The sequence below is a fragment of the Panthera tigris genome, chromosome F2 (assembly GCF_018350195.1).
Source record: "Panthera tigris isolate Pti1 chromosome F2, P.tigris_Pti1_mat1.1, whole genome shotgun sequence".
Taxonomy (NCBI): Eukaryota; Metazoa; Chordata; class Mammalia; order Carnivora; family Felidae; genus Panthera; species Panthera tigris.
The window spans coordinates 66,513,533-66,532,783 of NC_056676.1; the positions used below are offsets into that span (position 1 = coordinate 66,513,533).

At 47.9% G+C, this 19,251-nt stretch overlaps 1 protein-coding gene across 1 annotated transcript in view; it reads left to right on the top strand.

The window, feature by feature from the left end:
* Window positions 1-19,251, top strand: part of FER1L6 (fer-1 like family member 6) — a 167,448-nt gene that overhangs the window by 94,727 nt on the left and 53,470 nt on the right. The window contains exons 19-22 of the mRNA XM_042972894.1: window positions 519-696; window positions 4,271-4,395; window positions 9,348-9,482; window positions 13,000-13,149. Coding sequence (XP_042828828.1) covers window positions 519-696; window positions 4,271-4,395; window positions 9,348-9,482; window positions 13,000-13,149 — 588 coding nt within the window. The remainder of the gene's footprint in view (window positions 1-518; window positions 697-4,270; window positions 4,396-9,347; window positions 9,483-12,999; window positions 13,150-19,251) is intronic.

The window sequence follows — 19,251 nt, forward strand, 5'->3', positions numbered from 1 at the left end:
TAACCTCTCTGAGCCCGAGTTTCCTCATACATACAAACAGGGGCAATAATCATACCTTCTTGGTAGATTTAAATGATCCAAGGCTCAGAAGTGCCTGTTTTAGCTTCAGGCCCACTAGACCTGGATCCTCCTCTGGGACTGTGCATGGTGGCAACTGGGGTCATCAGTCTCATTTTGATACGAGATTACGGGGCGCCTGGGTGGCTCACTCGGTTAAGCGTCTGACTTCAACTCAGGTCATGATCTCGCAATTTGTGAGTTCGAGCCCCGCATCCAACTGTCTGCTGTCATTGTAGAGTCTGCTTGGGATCCTCTGTCCCCTTCTCTCTGCCCTCCCCAGCTGTGCCCTCTCTTTTTTCACAAATAAATAAACATTGAAAGAAAAAAAAAAAAGATTATGTCTTGAGAACTGCTCTCTGAATACCTGCCCTGGGTGTGTCCCCAGATCCACAGGACCTCTTTTCTCAAAGAGTGAGCCTCCTCCTAACAACGTGGTCTTCCTCGTAACCTTTCCCCAGCTTCCTGGAAAACGGCCGGCTGGTTGGTCAGTGCAAGCGAAGGTCGACCTGTACCTGTGGCTGGGCTCCACCAGACATTCCGGTGCCATTTTGGACAACTTGCCAGCAGGCTATGAAGCAGAGATGTCCTCCAAAGTGGCTGGCACGCATCAATCCCCGGCCAGCCTGCTCTACCCAGGTATGATGCCCACCTGACAAAGAGGGTCAGTAGGTGTATCCAGTGGGCTTCTGAGAAAACAATGAGAAGGATGGCATGCATGGGCTGTTTGCACATTATTTTAGGATCAGCTCATTTCCCTCTTAAAATATAGTTTCTAAATTTTCTTCCTTACCTTCCAATTGTCCCATCTCAAAAGAATAAAGTGAAATCATTAAATACATCTGAAGTAAAAATTATAGTTTTCTGCTAATGGAGGGCATTGCAACTTGAGTTTCTTGGTAGGCAGATCATGTGGACTGAGTTTGCATTTGAAGCAGAAGATGCCTTTTAAAACACATCAGTAAGTTCTTATGCTGATATGACCTGTGCAATTCCTTTTACATGGCACTAGGGTTTTGACCTGTAAACAGCGGGCGTTTGCATTTGCCAGTAATGACCCAATGGGAACTGGTATCACTGGGGTCCCTTGTGTTTCTTCAGCTTGGTTCCTGATGTGGTCACTTTGAGAAATTCAGCGTGCTTTATATAATCCTTTCTTCTATGCAGATAGTTTCTATGAGTGCCATTATGTTTACATTTTCATATCATTTTGGATTTTGTTATAAGTATTAATGTCTTACAGTAGCAATTTGCTTTCTCTTTCCAAATTGCTTCAATTTACAGGATCTTTGCTGCTGAATTCAGACAGAATAGATGACAGTTTTGCCTTAACTTCAATTGAAGTTAAGTTTTGAATCGAGCCATTGTTGGAAACACAGGAGAATTGTCCACAAATCCAGGCTTTCTTTGTTACCCAAGACTCGTTTGATGTTGGTTGACCTTAACTGCCAATGGAATCCAAGTGGTTCCGTAGTTAGAAGGCTCTGGAGATATTTATCCAGAGGTTCAGCTCATGATTTCTGTGCCCGGTGTCAATGTATAAGAATAAGGAAAGCTCAGCCCTATTTGGAAAATGCATGGCCCATACAATGTACCAAGCATTGTTCCATCTACTTTATGAATTATATTGAATTTACTTGTCACATAAACCCTGGGCAGTTTCTTCATTTTACAGAGGGAGAAAGGATGTATCAGAAATGCTTGGAATTGTCCAAGATCACACAGCTAGTTAATGACGAAGTCAGCTTCTCCAAACTCTGCTTTATTTCCATTGCTTTCCATCCTGTCTTTAAAGAGGTCTCATCTTGGGGCATCTGGGTGGCTTAGCTGGTTAAGCATCTGACTTCAGCTCAGATCATGATCTCGCAGTTCACGAGTTCAAGCCCCATGTTGGGCTCTGTGCTGACAGCTCAGAGCCTGGAGCCTGCTTTGGATTCTGTGTCTTCCTCTCTGCCTCTCTCTCTCTCTCTCTCTCAAAAATAAATAAACCTTTAAAAAATAAAAAAAAAAAGAGGTTTTATCTTTGGGTGAAAGACACTCATATCAAATTACCTTCTAATTTCTATAGATTCTATCTCTGGAGATCAAAGGTACCCAGACATATTGCTGTCCCAGCTGCTAACAATTCAAAGGAGAAGAAAGACTTTTTCAAGAGCTTTCTGATCCTCTGCAGTGTGTTATTTTCATGGAGTGACCTAATAAACTTTCTCCGCTGTGCACTGACATTGATGGCTTTGGCTGCCTTCCAAACCCACTGGAGAATTTTGTTTCTTCACTCACTTGGTGCTTCAGAAAATATCCATCCAGCCAATAATTAGCTTGTACCTACATATGGCAGGCATGGTGGGAAAATTAGTGGGGGATGTAGAGATGAGAGAGGGGTCATCTGGCCCTCGAGTGGGGGCAATCAGACACATCTCTACCAACCGCAAGTAGAAAATGAACTACCACACAAAAGATGGATCACCAAATTGGGAGAGCGAAGAGGAAACTGACTTTATCAATCTAAGGGACAGAGCTGATAAGAGGTTTCAGAAAAACAAAAACTTTGACCAAATAAATGGTTCCCCCTAGCATTGTGCAGCATACTGCCTACGTGGCTGCAGCTGGGGGCTCTGAGGGACACCCAGGTGGCCCCAGCTGCCACCGTCACAGGTCACATTACAGTGAACAATAGTAACAGCCACACCAGCGTCTTTATACCACTTTTAAAGTTCTTCCCATGTGTCAGGCACCTAGTCCTTTGATCTCCTACATTAACCCTCTGAAGAAATATTATTACCCCCATTTTATAGGTGGGAAACAAAGGCACAGAGAGGGTTAGTAACTTCGTGTGAGTCCATGTACAGACCTGTGTGACATAAGCCTAGGAGTGGCATGGGAGGGAAGAAGAGGGGGCATCTGCACCCTTAATTTAACAAAGTAATGCTAGTCAAACTGGTATGGAAGAGTTCCTGCATCCCAGTTCCCACATTAATGCAAAACACTGATATCCTGAACACAGTATAGTATTGCCTTTGGGGGAGACAGGGAACAGGATTGGGTAAGGGGGTAAAAAGGAGCAAGTGAACATAAAAAACAAGAGGGGCTTTACAAAGCCCCATAAACCCAGGAATATGACAAGTCAGCTCTTACTTGGGATGCCCCCACTGAACCCTCATCTGCCCTCACCTGCAGCCCCCTCTCTGCTCCCATCCTGTCATCAGATGTGCTCACTCCTGCCTTTAATTAACCTCCGTGCCCTCTGCCTGTATCTCTCAACAGGACGCTAGTTCCTGGCCTCCTGTCACTGGGATGTGGATGCTGGTCTTATATTCTGCCCTCTTCCTGGAGCTCCCCGAGGGCAGAGGGCAAGGGCTGTCTTAGCCACTTCACAATCCTTAGACCAGACCGTACCTGGTACACAGTAGGCGCTCAAGATGACATTGGCTGGCTGAATGGAAGAATGGATGAGTGGTTGACTCGAGTTTATGGAAGCACAAGCTATTAGTGGAGCAGCCCCTTTCTTACACACACGTGCACATGAGGGCCAGTGGAAACAGGAGAATTACTAAAACACAAAACGTGGTCTTTTAGAGGGGCGCCCGGGTGGCTCAGTTGGTTAAGCGTCCAACTTTGGCTCAAGTCATGAACTCACCATCCGTGAGTTCGAGCCCTGCGTTGGGCTCTGTGCCGACAGCTCAGAGCCTGGAACCTGCTTTGGATTCTGTGTGTGTGTGTGTGTGTGTGTGTGTCTCCGCCCCTTTCCTGCTTGCACTCTGTCTCTCTCTCAAAACTAAATAATAAACATAAGAAAAAAATGTGGTCTTTTAGAAAGAGAAGGTGAATTTGGAATCTGACAGAAATGAAATCCAGGCTCTGGCATTTGATAGCTCTGCAAACCTGGAAAACTTGTGTAGCGTATTTTGTGAGCCATTTCCCTTATACATGTACAGGGATGATTATGATGATTATTTATGTAATCACAGGGCTCTTATGAAGATCAAAACCCATGATGTGGTGAGGGGGCCAAGGAGAATGCCTGGCTCCAAAGTTCCCCGTAGACACCCCCTCTCCCCCTTTCTTCACTGCTTCTGTTTCAGTCTAGAGGCGGGTGGTGCTCCCAGTCTTGGCCTCTGGACACACTCACAGACGCACACGGCACACAGACACCTGTTCGTACTTGCTGTTGGGGAGCGCCCACTGATGCCTGCCCGTTTCCATTTGTCCACAGCCCGGCATGTCTTTCAGCTGAGAGCGCACATGTATCAAGCCCGGGGCCTCATCGCAGCGGACAGCAGTGGACTCTCGGACCCCTTTGCCAAGGTCACATTCCTTTCCCACTGCCAGACCACAAAGGTAACCAGGGAAGCCCGCCTGCCTTCTCATGGCCCACAGCTGATCCGCAGCAGAGCCCAGCAAAGAAAACAGCGGGGGCATGTTGCAAATACCTGTGTCTCTGGGTATGTTGATTCCAGACGCCAAAGCACACGTGCAAGGAAGGATTGCTGTGCAGAAGGTCTCTTGTTCCAGTGTGACCCATGGTCCTGCAGCCGAGATAGCACACACCCGTAGTGAAGGAAGGGGGCTGGGGAAGAGGGATGAGGAGGAGAAGGACACATCTAGCCCACCTGCCCAAGTGCTGGGCACAAGGCCAAGTTCAGTGGGGGAACAAACACGTGAGAAAACAGCACACAGACATGGCTGCATGAGGCTTATGAACCAACGTTTATTGAGGGTTCATGGTGGGGAGGAGCGTTTTCCAGTTTTGTAGTCAGGAATCCCTAGACTTTGCACTGTTTTCTTTCTACTCACCAGCTGGGGGATTTGGGACACTTTCAAATTGTGCAATGTGGTGTCTCCCTCTGGAAAACACTACTTCCTAATGGATGGTGTGAGAATTAAAGGAAGTGGGTCTACACTGCTTTGCTCTGGGCTCTCTCCCTTTCCTATACACTGAGTGCTGAAAAGTGAAAGTGTTCCTAATCAGTGGACATCCAGTTGGACGCTTTTCCCATTAGATCATATTCTCCAAGGACTGACTCTGTTCTTTGAGGATTCCGTGTTCTGAGAGAGGAGAGTTCACAAAGGATTTGCTCATCTCTGGGAGTTAAGACAAACACCAAGGGCCCAAAGAGACCTGAGGTTATGTTCTAGGTCATCTACTCTCTGGCCACATTTACTCACTAAACCTCCATCTGTGGTCTTAAAATATGACTGTTGTCAAGAAGCCCAGAGTTAAGTGTATAAAGTGATTGATGAATGGAGGCCGTTGTATTGGCTAATGTTACACGGGCTGACATTTCTCTCCAAAGTGAGGCCTGTAACCTGGGAGATTGCATTTGATTTGTGACCTGCAGACTGAGATCATCTTGTCCATTTCTCCATCAGCTGTGGAGTTTTTGCTCTGTGACAGGTCCTTGCTGGCCTCGGGGGCTGCACCATGAAATACGCCATAACGTGGGGCTATAGAAAGACTTCCAAGAGCCACGGGAGAGGGATTCGTTCTGTGGGGGTGGGAATCGAGAGAGACCCCAGAAGGAAGGTGACCCCATCCTCACTTAGTGAAGGAGCGTGAGAACACATGAAGCATGAGGGCTCCAGACTACTTTCTCTTCTCTGTGTTTTCAAGGGTAGTGCATAGCTCAGTGATGACAGTATAGACTCTGGAGCCACATTGTGTGGGTTCAGGTCTAAGCTCTTTCATTTGCTTGTTGTGTGACCTTAAGCAAAGCTCTCACGATGATGACATTGTATCTATTTCCCAGAGGGTAAACCACCCAGGACAATGCCTTGCTTGTAATCTTTATGTGACTCCTTGTTATTGTCACTGAGGCTTCCCACCAGAAGCAAGGAGGATTCTCAAAGGGTGGACCCCTGGGGCCTTCCTCCATCTGCCACAAAACTGTGGGGTTCCAGGCCCTGGTGATCTCGGGGCCCTGGACGGGGAGGGGGTTTGAGTGAGCTCATTGGGCTGCTATGTGATTATCTTCCTATTTTGCCTCTCTATACAGTAGCTTTATTTGATTCAGACTTATATCTCAAAGGAACAAATGGCATTTATCAAATGATCGTGTGAAAGGGAAAACAGCTTCTGTTGAGGCCTGGACTTTGCCTCTATACTTTTGAACCAAGTACCTAATTTTTGTCAGTAATAATAGCTGCCATTTATCAAGAGCTCCCTACATGCCAGGCATAAAGCCAAGCATCTTATATGCATAGTTCACTACATCTCATGGCAGCCTAAAGGTGGATGTTATTAGTGTCCCCATTCTGCAGGTGAGAAGGGAAGGCTTAGGGACTATATAGGTGGAAGGTGGTAAAGCCAAGATAGAAACCCACGTTGGTCCAGTTCCAAAGCCACTTTGCTTTCCATTTGGGTAAGTAAGGGCTCTGGATTCCCTCTGCTGTTTCAGTGCCATGCTGCCTCGGAGCCTGTGTGTGACATGCCCCGCTCTCGCACCCTTCATGATGGAGAAAGCTGACCCTGTGGTCCTAGCTGAGCTCCACCGTTCACCCGGTAGCCCGTGCCTGAACTGACCACACAGAGCTCAGGGGGAGCAGTCTCGGCAGGCCTGGTCCCACAACCAGTCCTCTCTAAAATGACGTGACGGTCTGAAATATTTCAGAAGGGACACCCAGTTATTCCAGAGGTCACTGAGGATGTGGGATTTAGAAATCTCATGGCGACCAAAGTATAAAGGGAAAGGGAGACAGCTCCCCAAAGAGAAAGGCTTCGGAGCCAGAAGGGGAGAGGGACTAAGTGGCTTGAGAGGAGCCTCAGAGGACAGGAGAGGACATGGCAGAGGGTGGGGAGTGTGGAGCCTGAGATTTCAAGCGACCAGAGTCCTGAGGACGCAGACAGTCTCTTGTTAGACGTGAGTACCCAGTGCACCAAGACCGGCATGTGGCAGGTGTTCAGTAACTGCTTACCCATTCATAAATACTGTGGTGGGGTCGAGTCGGGTGGGGAACAAGCACTTAGTGAGCACCTACTGTGTGCCAGGCATTTAATACGCTTTACCTCAGACAGTGGTCATAACAACTCTACAAGGTAGGCGCTAACCATTTACATGAGGGAAACTATGGTTCACGGGGGTGAAATCGCCTGCCCAGTTGGACAGAGGCAGGTGATGAAACTAGGGTTCCATTCCAAAGGTATCTGATTCTAGAGCCACGCTACATCTGTAGTCTCTCACTCCTTCTTCAAAGTGTTAGCTAGTTGCTACCAAAGTCTCCCAAACGTCATCAAATACGGTCACAATGCAGAGCTCCTTAAGGAAGATCTGAAGAGGTGGAGCTTAGTCATGGGCACCTTGGCAGAGAAGTGGGACAATGTACTTTTGTTTGGGTGAGCTTTTGGGGGACCTTTGGAAGGTGGCCACATTGTCTTTGTACTCATGGGAACAACTCTGAGGATAGGCCAATATCCATGCATTTATTCATGCGAAGAGCTCTTGAGCACCTGTTATACGCAGGATGCCATATTGGTGCCCAGTACTGTGCCTAGCACATTGTATGCTGAATGTATTAATAGATACATGTTGAATGAATGAATGCTGGCCTCTGTAATCTTATCAGGTGGTATTTATAGCCCCAAGTGCCAAGGAAGCCGTCGAAATATTTCTACAGGAAAGATGCTGTGAGGATCATAAATTGCTTTGGTATTACATTTTTGTATGCGTACTGCGAAAGAGTTTGCATTTCTATTTTTAAAAGCAACATAAAAACCCAGGTTTCTTTGTGATGTCAGATAGCCATACAGGATAACCTTGCATCGCAACTGTATAACTCCTGTTCATAGGTTAGACGAAGCCATTTTTCTCCTGTCCAAAAAGTTAAGGTTTTCTCTGAGATGTTATGTCAGAAACATCACTGTGTCTGAGGCATAGACGCAAAAAGCGAGCGAGGAAGGAAATTGTGGAATGCATATTTTTATGACTCACATAAAGAAGACGAATAAACAATTCTCTCCTGACCACAGTGCCAATGGTTTAATGTCTTGGCTAGAGATGACTCCTGATGTAAAAGTCTGAGATGACAGATTTATTCTTTGGAGTCCAGGAAGTTAGCTGGGGCTAGATCTCTCTCTCTCTGGCCCGCCTGGCATGCGCAGTGAGCAGTAAGGGTGTAGTTCAGAGGGAGTGTGGAAATTCCCCAGGACCCAGCAGCCATTGTGCTGTGTTCACCTGTGAAATGACCCGTTTGTCTGCACATCCTGGGAAAGGGGGAAATGTTCCAAGACTAGCCTCACACATTAACAGCCTAGTTTCTGCCCAGATGCAGAATCTACCCATACTGCAGACGGCCCTGGTCTTCAGCTCTGTGAAACTGGCAGGTGTACAAGTATCCACATAACTAGAGTAGAGGATACAAGACCAATGACACCCCTCTGAGGGTAGCAGTTGAATGGCCTGGAATGGGGGGCTGTGAACCACTTTTGGGTGAGGCACTCACAGTTCCCAACCAATAATGCAGACTGTTGTCCTCTGTCCTTTGGTACCTCCATCTGTATGATGGACACAGCCAATTACCAATGTCACAGTTTGCCATCTTAGAAAAAAAGATGTCATGCAAAATGGTGAAGGCTATTTTGAAGATGCTGGTTCGTTCAATGCAAATGTCCACAAAACAGTACAATTCCATGCAAAGAATATTAGAGTTAACCCCCACTTTGAGTATTTGAGGACAAAATTTTATTTGCTCGTAAGTGAAGCATCACTAGATCTCCTTCATCCTCAATTTTCCCTCCCATAAAACAGAGATAATATTTGCATCTACTTGGTGAGGGTGGATGAGGCTAGCAGCCTGGGCTTTGGTACCAGATGAGTCGGGTTGAATCCCAGTTCTGCCACTTCCTGGCTCCAGACAAGTGAGCCTTGGCTTCCTGATCTGTAAGATGTGAGGAGGTAACTGTATCCACCTCCCAGGACAGTTGTGAAGTTTGAACGAGGCTGTGCATGTAAAGGGCAACAGCTGGTACCCAGTACTCAACACAGGGGAGCTGGTGTCGCCAGCACAGCGCTACTGGGAGGATTGAGTTGAAGTTATGTATGCAAATAAGGTGTTAATCATTGCAGGGGCTGTACTCATGAACTTCTGTAAGCTCTCTGGGGCAGGGAATCTGCATCCCCTAGCATCTAGTCCCCAGTGGTAGTACATCGGTTTGTGTCATCACTTGGATGTTAAAGGACTGAGCGAGGATGACGAGGTTCTCTTTGCCCTCCACAAGTAACTGTCGAAGGAATGCACCTCGCCCCCTACAACCCTATCGAATGAGCTTTTGCTTTTCTTTTGGCCCCACCTTCCAGGTCATTTCCCAAACCCTCTCCCCAACCTGGAACCAGATGCTGCTGTTCAATGACTTGGTGCTGCACGGAGACCAGAAGGAGCTGGCGGAGTCCCCGCCTTTGGTGGTGGTGGAGCTGTATGACAGCGACGCGGTGGTGAGTGTCCCGGGCAGTGCCGACTGGGCACTTTATCTAACCAGCCTGCGACTGCTCAGGGCTCTAGAGGTGCCCGGAGGCCATTCTGGGAAAATGATGATTTACAGAACCAGGAATGTTGGTGATGATCATTTGCTGTGCTAAAGGGCTTTTCACTCAGGTTTCCCATTAGTTTGCAAGTAGAATAGGATCCGGGTCACAAAACTTTAGTGGACACACTCTTCTTCAGGAATAAGATACTTGTATAGAGTCACCTGCACGTGTACCCAGCCCCCAGGTGTCCTATTGCTACTCAGTAGAAACGCTGAGTAAAAATGTCCAGGCATCTTGAAAACCAGAGGTGCTTACTGACCTTGCTTGGCTGGGGGGACCTGGGTGGGTATTGTCACCAAGTCAGCCTTTGTAGCTAGGTCATCTTTCTCTTGGTTTTGCTTCCAAGCCCTGCAACAACACATTTATCCCTATCCCATTTCCGTTACGATGTTAACCAGACTTCTTCCTCTCCAAAGATGTCTGTGTTCTCCACTGAGTAGATTCAAAAGCTTACTGGAGGATTTTTTTTTTTTTAATTACTATGACAAAAGTTCTTTTTTATTTTATCATTTTTTCTTCTTTTTAAAAAAAAATTTTTTTAACGTTTATTTTTGAGACAGAGAGAGACAGAGCATGAACGGGGGAGGGTCAGAGAGAGGGATATTCAGGGTCTGAGAGGTCTGTCTGCACTTAGAACCAATCTCGATGCTATAGAAAATACTGATGTCGGCCCCGCTTCAGATGAGTTAAAGTGGACCAACAGAGAGCAAGACCTAAGTATCAGTACTTTAAAAAAAATTTTTTTTAACGTTTATTTATTTTTGAGACAGAGAGAGACAGAGCATGAACAGGGAGGGTCAGAGAGAGGGAGACACAGAATCTGAAACAGGCTCCAGGCTCTGAGCCGTCAGCACAGAGCCCGACGCGGGGCTCGAACCCACGGACAGTGAGATCGTGACCTGAGCCGAAGTCGGACGCTTAGCTGACTGAGCCACCCAGGCGCCCCTTTTTCTTCTTTTTTAAATTAAAAAGTCTAAAGGCAAAGGCTTATTTATTTTCTTTGATGTCTTTACCTCCTCGGGAAGTTGCAGAAGCACAATATATCAAGTACAACAGTCGTTCCAAGAAGCCTTCCTAAAGCCCCGTCACGTCCTCAAGCATGCTGGCAGCTCTGACCTTGATTTAAGGTCAGAAGAGATTAGGATGGGAGAATTATAGAAGGTGAGCGGGGATTTCGGAGAGCACGAACCCCCTCTTGCTTCCTGGAGAAGGAAACAGAGACCCAGGAAGGTCAAAGGCCTTGTTCAAGGTCACAGGTAGCTGGAGGTAGAGTCAGAACTTGAACCTAGCCTCCTGTGTCCGAACTTTCTTGCATATGTGGGACTATCTGTAGCTGTATCCCTTCAGACACACATATTCTGCTTTTCCAGAATCACTCTCTCTGTACCCTGTTCCTCCAGCTATAAATTGGAGCTGTCAATTGTATATATTTAGGGAATATGAGTTCCACTGTTGGGCATATAGTACAAATTTTCTGTAGAGATAGTCACAAGATAAATACCTTTTAAATTTTGTTGCTAATGACATGGTTCCATTCCTAACTACTTTTTATTTGAAAACCAGGAACAATAATCAAGCATCTTTGCAAACTCTTAAACCAACCCGCGTGGCTACATGGATTTCCCTTTGCTTTTCAGACCTCTTCCAGAGCCCTGTTCTACAATTACCTTCCTGAGCCCCACCCGAGCCAGTCCCTTCATAGAAACACAAGCCTACATTCTCACATTGAAATGAAAAGGAAAAGTAGGAGAGAAAAAAGATATGAAAACTTTGCCTCCTCTTCCTGGAGAGATACATGTAGGTGCCCAGAAGGTTCTGTTTACACCTGCAGCTACGCCGAGCCCACAGCCCTATGGTGATGATCAGATGATTACATTCTGACTCTGCCAGAATGTGGCTCCAATCTAGAGCTTTCTCTCACTCTCGTAGCTTGTGCCCTCATTAGGGCCTGCTGCCTCTCTAAGCAATGCGTTTATATTTGGCAAATTAGTTACTTGGGTTTAGCTTTACTCCTTTGTTTCCAGGGCAGTTGTACTTAATTATTCCCAGCTAGGACATGACAAAACAGTTCGACAGCAGACCGCTTGTGTCTTGACCTGTGTCATGCCATAGCTCCACCACGAACTGTCCACGAGGGACAGTTCTGACCCCACCTGTGGATACCAGCAGGCAGCTTTGTTTGTTTTAAAGTCAAAAATAATCACAAAATCATCAAATAATCATTAGTTTAAACTAAACACCATTTCCGCCTCAACCAAGGCTCTCTCTACAGCCGGGAACGCAGGTGCTGGTTTATGAGTCCAAAGGCAGTGGAGCAGGGCAGCTGCTAAACCCAGCGTCAGCCAGAAGAGAATGTGGGCGCTGGCCTTGTACTTTGGAAGTCATTAACCCAACAGCTTTCACTCAATAAATAGGTAATTAGTGCCTGCCCTGTGCTGGGGGTCACAGCAGTATGTAAAATGGGCAATGCCGCCACATGGAGTTTACATTCCAGCCATCCCTGAGATAAATGGGGAAGCAGCCCCAACCTCCAGCCCCATGCTGCTCCTGGGGGAAGCCAGCCCCAGGTTCTTGGGAGCAGGTATGGGAAGAGACAGGAGATGGTGCTATCTCATAGTGTTTTTTTGTTTTGTTTTGTTTTTTGTTTTTTGTGGTTTTTTTGGTGCTCGTAGTTCTTAAAGAAACTTGCGGTCCGTATATATACATACATACAAAACTATCTTAGTGACCTCTTTTATTACCAAGAAAAATAGAGCAGAACTGCTCTATCACCTGAATATACTGACCTTCATCATTATCATCATCATCATCATCATGGCCATAGTCATCATATTACCATGTATTGAGCGCTCAATGTATACCAGTCACTGTGCAAAGCACCTACATCATTAAGTCAAACCTCATGGCCCCATTAACAAGTAGTATTTTTAACTCCTTTTAAGGCATGAGGCTCAAAAAAGTTGATTAAATGGCCCAAGGCCATAGAGCTGGAAAGTAGCAGATTTGGGAACACAGGCTCAGGTGTGCCTGGACTTCAAAGCTCACGTTCCTGACCACGATCGTGTCCTGCCCTGGAGAGCTTTGGGAATGCTTGCTGCCACCTTATTTCTTCTTTTCCCTTTCAAGTCTACCCTAGATAATCATTTTAACTTTCTTCCACTGAGCTCTATATGCTGAGAAGAGAGAACCCGTAACGGCCTTGGGCCCAGAAGTTTTCCCTGGGAGCCCATATGGAATTTCCTGACCCCCACGCCTTGGTAAGGGGTAAGAGGCATTTGGCAGAAGAAGAGAGTGAGATAGTAGCAAGAGGGAGACACTGAGCCTGACGGCTTTGTCAAGATTATTTTTTAAAGTGCACTGATGCAGGTCAGAACCAGGTAGCTAACCATCGGGGACAAATTCCTTTCTTTTCTTTCTGCCTTAGGGGAAGCCAGAATATTTGGGGGCCACAGTGGCTGCTCCTGTTGTGAAGCTAGCTGACGAGGACTATGAGCCACCCAGGCTGTGCTATCACCCTATCTTTTGTGGGAGCCTCTCTGGAGGGGACCTCCTTGCTGTATTTGAACTGCTGCAGGTAAGTGAGCCAGAGGTCATTGGCCCCAGACATCTACCTCGTCTTCCCGGCCAGAGCATTTCCATGAAGCTGTGCTTGGCCACTCTCTGCTGTCCTGTGTCTAGAGGGGTCTCCTTCTCAGGATCTGGGAGCCGCCACTCAAGAATTCAGGTGACACGGGCTATTTCTAGAGCCCTTGTGCTGTATAGGTCAGAGTCCCAGGATGAAAACTCCTTCTGGGTTTGGCCAGCAATGCTTGAGCAGCCCTATATGCAAATCATGGAGTTCATACAGACCGTGGGAGGATATGAGGGAGGAAGGGAGCAAACTCGTGGGCACTTACCACGTGGGATGTTCAGTGCCTCACGTAACTTTCATCACATAGACCTCCCTCAAGCCTTTTGAGATAGGTGTTAGGATTCCCATTTTCCACATTGTAAACCGAGAATTAGTGCAATTGTTTGCCCTACTTCGTCATTCAGCTAAGACCTGAAATGAGACCTTTTTTTTTTAAGAGAGAGAGAGAGGCAGGCAGAGAGAGAGGGAGGGAGAATCCCAAGCAGGCTCCACGCTCAGTGCAGAGTCTGACCTGGGGCTCAGTCTCACAACCCTGAGATCATGACCTGAGCTGAAATCAAGAGTCAGATGCTTCACTGACTGAGCCGCCCAGCAGCGCCTGAACTGAGACCTTTCAAGCCTTTTGCTCCTTACACTGTATCACATAGTTTCCTGAAGACGGGGAGCTCTTAATCAGTCCCACTAAGGCATAGGGGAAGTTATGAATATGTGCCTCAGGAGCCTTTTCCAGAAAGTAGAGGCAGGATACTGGGGCGGGAAGCTGAGACTCTCAGGTCTGACTGTCCAGTGGAAAACCAAGTGGGACACGGAGGAGACGTGGAGAAGAAGTGATGGGGCCCGGGGGGCTGTTTTAGAGACCACTGCATTCACCGAGGCAGGTGGCACTACCCCTTTGGGTCCGACCAGTTCCTCTATAGGTAAGCCTATTTTTCAGAAATCCCATTTTAAAAAGTTCACTTGGTAGAGAACCTAGAAGGCCAGCACTCCTAACACAGAGAGATAAGGGAGAAGGAAGGGTAAGAGAGTCGGATCCCGTGGGTGTGGATCTCATTTCCACCACTTAGGTAGTACGTGACCTGGGGTAAGCTACTTAATCTCTCTGTTTCACTTGCAAAATGAGGATGATGATCAGTGTCCTGAAAGTGCCTGGCATGGAATAAACACTCAACTAAAACCACGTATTTTATTATTAGTAGTAATAGGTCATGTAATATTAAAGCAAAATGTCTGGTCCCACCTGCGTATTTCAGGGGAAGAAATTGAGCTGGGTAGAGAGGTAACAACTTGCTCCACACGGCAGGTCAGGGCCTAGAATCTAGGTATACTGACTGATCCCCCTGATTGCTGGGGAGCCTGGAAAGCATGATGGAGCAGGGATAGCCGAGAGGCTAGGCACCCTTGCATTCAAATCCAAAGTGCCCTCACCTGCAGCTGGGGCTTGAGTATGGCTACAGGGGTGAGTTCAAAGAATCACCCCACTTTGTGGTCTGGTTTTTGCTTCAGTTAAGGCAGAATTTTTTATTTTTTTCCATTTTTTTTTTAGGGAGAGAGAAAGAGAGGGGGAGAGAGGGAGAGAAGGAGAGAGAATCCTAAGCAGGCTCCATGCTCAGCACTGAGCCCGATGTGGGGCTCGATCCCATGACCCTGGGATCCTGACCTGAGCAGAAATCAAGAGTCAGATGCTCAACCAACTGAGCCCCTCACGTACCCCAGAGAAGCACTTTTTAAGGATAGAATGGTTGCCTTAGAGAAAGACTGAGCTCTCTGTCGGGGGAACTGAAGCTAAGTGAACCCTAGGAGGACAGAGTAGTAGGAATTCAGGCATTGGCTCCAGCCCTACAATGGCTGCAGCCTCGGAAGGTAGGAGTGAGGACTAGAAACGTGTTTGTCTTACAAGTCGTAGGTTCTAGGATCCCAGGATGACAAACCAAGAGAGATTCTAATAAAACCAGCTCCCACCAGATGGATGCGTGTTACACAGAAACATTTGCTGTTAGAACTGAAAATGACCTTCGAAACCAGCTGGTCCCATCTTTCCTCAAGTGAAAGTCCTGGCAATTGTCGGCTTTCAATGACCGATTTTAGGTTGAAAGCAGGTAGAGCATGATAAATAATACTGTCAAACCAGTATGGAGGGAGTTTTGCCCTCCCCCTCACCCCCAGGTTTACTGAGATATAGTTGACATGTAACGTTGTATACGTGTAAGGTGTACAACATGATTATTTCATATAGCACGTATTATGAAATGATGACCACGATGGAAGTTAGTTACCAAATCCATCTCACATAGCTATCGAACCTCACATAATTACCTTTTCGTGTGTGTCTTAGCAACTTTCAAGTATCCAAGTTAACTGTAATCACCATGCTGTGCACTGGATCCCTAGAACTTATTCATCTTGTAATTGGAAGTCTGTACCCTCCAACCAGCAGCTCCCAATTTCCCCCACCCCGTCTCCCACCCCCTGTCCGTGACAACCACCAGCCTACATGCTGTTTCTGGGAGTTCAGCTTTTTTAGATTCCACATGACAGTGAAATCATACGGCATTTGTCTCTTTCTCTGTTGACTTATCTCACTTAGCCTGACGCCCTCAAGGTCCATCCATATCGTGGCAAATGGAGTTTTGATCCTTGTATCTACTTCCAGCAGAAATTCCAGTTTGATGCCTGTCCATCTAGAAGATCTCTCTCTTCACTTGCAACCTTCCTTTTTAAGAAAGAGCACAGGCTTCAGGCTCAGAGCCTTTAAAAAAGATCGACGTTACCAATAGGAACATTTCCCAAAGTCTCTGCTTCTTGGGACACCAGTCCAAATATAGAGAAAAGAAAGTATAAGAGATGTTTCACGGCACATATTCCAATAACCTGTTTTGTTTTCATTGGTTTTATCTTTAAAGCTGCTTTTCATTTACAGCAAGTGGTACTTTTTTACTTAGCATCAGAAAGTTCCCTTTTTAAAAACAAAATATGCCTAACAAACATGTTCACTGGATGAAAGTACAGGCGATAAAAGAAGCAGTAGAGGAATGGCCAGCTTGGGAAAACCAGATCTGAGGCTCAGGGCTTAACCAGGCTGAGGCTCAGGGTCAACGGACTGGGATTCAGTCAGCTGCTCTTTTCAGGACAGGAAGCTGCCTGACGAGCTCTGAGACTGAGTCCCCTAGTCCCTCAGTGAAGGGCTGGGTGACTGATCCCTACAGGCCCCCTGAGGGCTTGGCACCCTGGGTTTCATGGTCCTCCCTCCCTCCCTCCCTCCATGCTGAGGGCCCCCCTCACCCTTCCTCCCTCCCTCCCTTCATGCTGAGGGCCCACTCCCCACCTTCCTCCCCCCTTCCCTTCATGCTGAAGGTCCCCCCTCAAAGATGAGGGCCCCCCTTTCCCCTCCTTCCCTCCCTCCCTTCATGCTGAGGGTCCCCCTTCCCCCTTCCTCCCTCCCTCCCTTCACGCTGAGGGCCCAACTTCCCACCTTCCTCCCCCCTTCCCTTCATGCTGAAGGTCCTCCCTCAAAGATGAGGGCCCCCCTTCCCCCTCCTTCCCTCCCTCCCTCCCTTCACGCTGAGGGCCCACTCCCCACCTTCCTCCCCCCTTCCCTTCATGCTGAAGGTCCTCCCTCAAAGATGAGGGCCCCCCTTCCCCCTCCTTCCCTCCCTCCCTCCCTTCATGCTGAGGGCCCACTCCCCCCCTTCCTCCCCCCTTCCCTTCATGCTGAAGGTCCCCCCTCAAAGATGAGGGCCCCCCTTCCCCCTCCTTCCCTCCCTCCCTCCCTTCACGCTGAGGGCCCACTCCCCACCTTCCTCCCCCCTTCCCTTCATGCTGAAGGTCCTCCCTCAAAGATGAGGGCCCCCCTTCCCCCTCCTTCCCTCCCTCCCTCCCTTCATGCTGAGGGTCCCCCTTCCCCCTTCCTCCCTCCCTCCCTTCATGCTGAGGGCCCACCTTCCCACCTTCCTCCCCCCTTCCCTTCACGCTGAAGGTCCCCCCTCAAAGATGAGGGCCCCCTTTCCCCCTCCCTCCTTTCCTCCCTTCATGCTGAGAGCCCAACTTCCCACCTTCCTCCCCCCTTCCCTTCATGCTGAGGGCCCCCCTTCCCCCTTCCTCCCTCCCTTCCTCCATGCTGAGGACACCCCTTCCCCCTTCCTCCCTCCCTCCCTTTATACTGAGGGCCCACTCCCCACCTTCCTCCCGCCTTCCCTTCATGATGAAGGTCCCCCTTCAAAGATGAGGGCCCCCCTCTCCCTTCATCCCTTCCTACCGCCCTTCATGCTGAGGGTCCCCATTCAAAGATGGGGGTCTCCCCCCTACCCCCTTCCTTCCCTTCATGCTGAGGGCCCCCCTCCCCCTTCCTTCGTCCCTCCCTTCATGCTTGGGGTCCTTCCCCAAAGATGAGGGCCCCCTTCCCCTCCCTCCCTCCCTCTCTTCATGTTGAGGGTCCCCACTCAAAGATGAGGGTCTACCCCCTTCCCCTTCCCTCCCTCCACTGCTGAGGGTGCCAGGGAAGATCCTGCTGCTTCCTGACAGCTGCATTAATTGTCAGAGGTGAGCAGCCTGGGAGATACAATTCATTAAGGTTTCATTAGGACTTCTCATTTCATTGCTTGTTCAAAAAGTAATTTGATCAGCACGACTGTCTTAGTACGTGGATCCGGTACGTGCTGAGAAGGAAGAGCTGGAAAATGCCTTCATTTGTCACCAGCTGCTCTCAGTTTTCATCTGTGGGTGGTTTGCTTCAGCCTCTCCACCTCCATTACTGAAACACTTCCCTGTCTCAGAAGGATTTGGTAACCTGGCTCTTCCATATCCAGACTGAATTAAGTGTTTCCATTTCCTTCCCCTACCCAAGCCCGCAGCCCCCTGTCCGTCCGTCCAGTGCTGGCTCATTGACCCCACTGTTCGCCACTGTTCTCTGCCTGGAAAACTCAGACTCCACTTTCGTTCTTCCCTTTGTGTGTGCACCCTTAGCCAGGCCAAGCCCGTCCTCGAATGGTTTCCATCTTCCCTGCTGCCATATTCCTCATCAGGAACGTGGCATTGGCCTCTTTCCTGGTCTTCTAGCTTCTTACCCCTTTCTTGTTCATTTCATCCTCCACATTCCTTCCAGAAGACAAGTTAACCCATTTCACTGTTGTCTTCAGAAATTGCCAGTGGCTCCCTGCTTCTTACCTCCAGAAACATTTCTTAAAGTCTATTTTGTGGAATACCAAATACAGTCCCTCTACACACAGTGAGGAGACACTTAGGGAAATGCTTCATAGTATATCCCTCTTGGGGATTTGGAATATTTGGAATACCTATTACCATGGTAAACACTCAGAAGATCCAAACGTTTCTAAATGTTGTGACTATGAAACTCTGTGTGTGTGTGTGTGTGTGTGTGTGTGTGTGATAAGTCTTCATATCTCATGGAAAGGAAGGAGAATAGGAGAATGTCAGATCTCTGTAGCTTGGCATTCAAGCTCTCCCAAAACTTGTCTTCAAACTGCTTCTTCAGCCTCACACTTCCTCATATTACTCTGCATATCTATGGCCTCTTGATGCCAGGCCACTCCGAGTTCCCTGGCCTCACCTCACAGGTGCGTTCCTCTGTTTGTGGCCCTGCTGTTAGCCCATCCAGAAAGGTCTTCCCTCCGCCCACACCGGCTTCTGCACTGCACTCTTCCATTTAAGATAATGGTCATCACCAAAGTTCAGAACAAGAGATGCCTCCTCCGGGAAGCTCTCCCCATCCTCACCTCAGTCAAATCAAATGTTTTCTACCATTCTACACCACATTGCCTCTTTTTAAAATTCAGGCTATGGTAAGGCCAATTGTTTGCAGGCTTATATCCACTAATCTATAAGTGTTTTGAAGGCAGGACTATTTCAATCATTCATTCATGCAAACACATGTTATTGAGTGTTCGTTATGTGTCAGGCATGTTCTTAAGAATAGGGGTACCTGGGTGGCTCAGTCAGTTTAGTGTCCGGCTCTTTATTTCGGCTCAGGTCATGATCTCATGGTTCGTGAGGTGGAGCCTGTGTTGGGCTCTGTGCAGACAGCACGAAGCC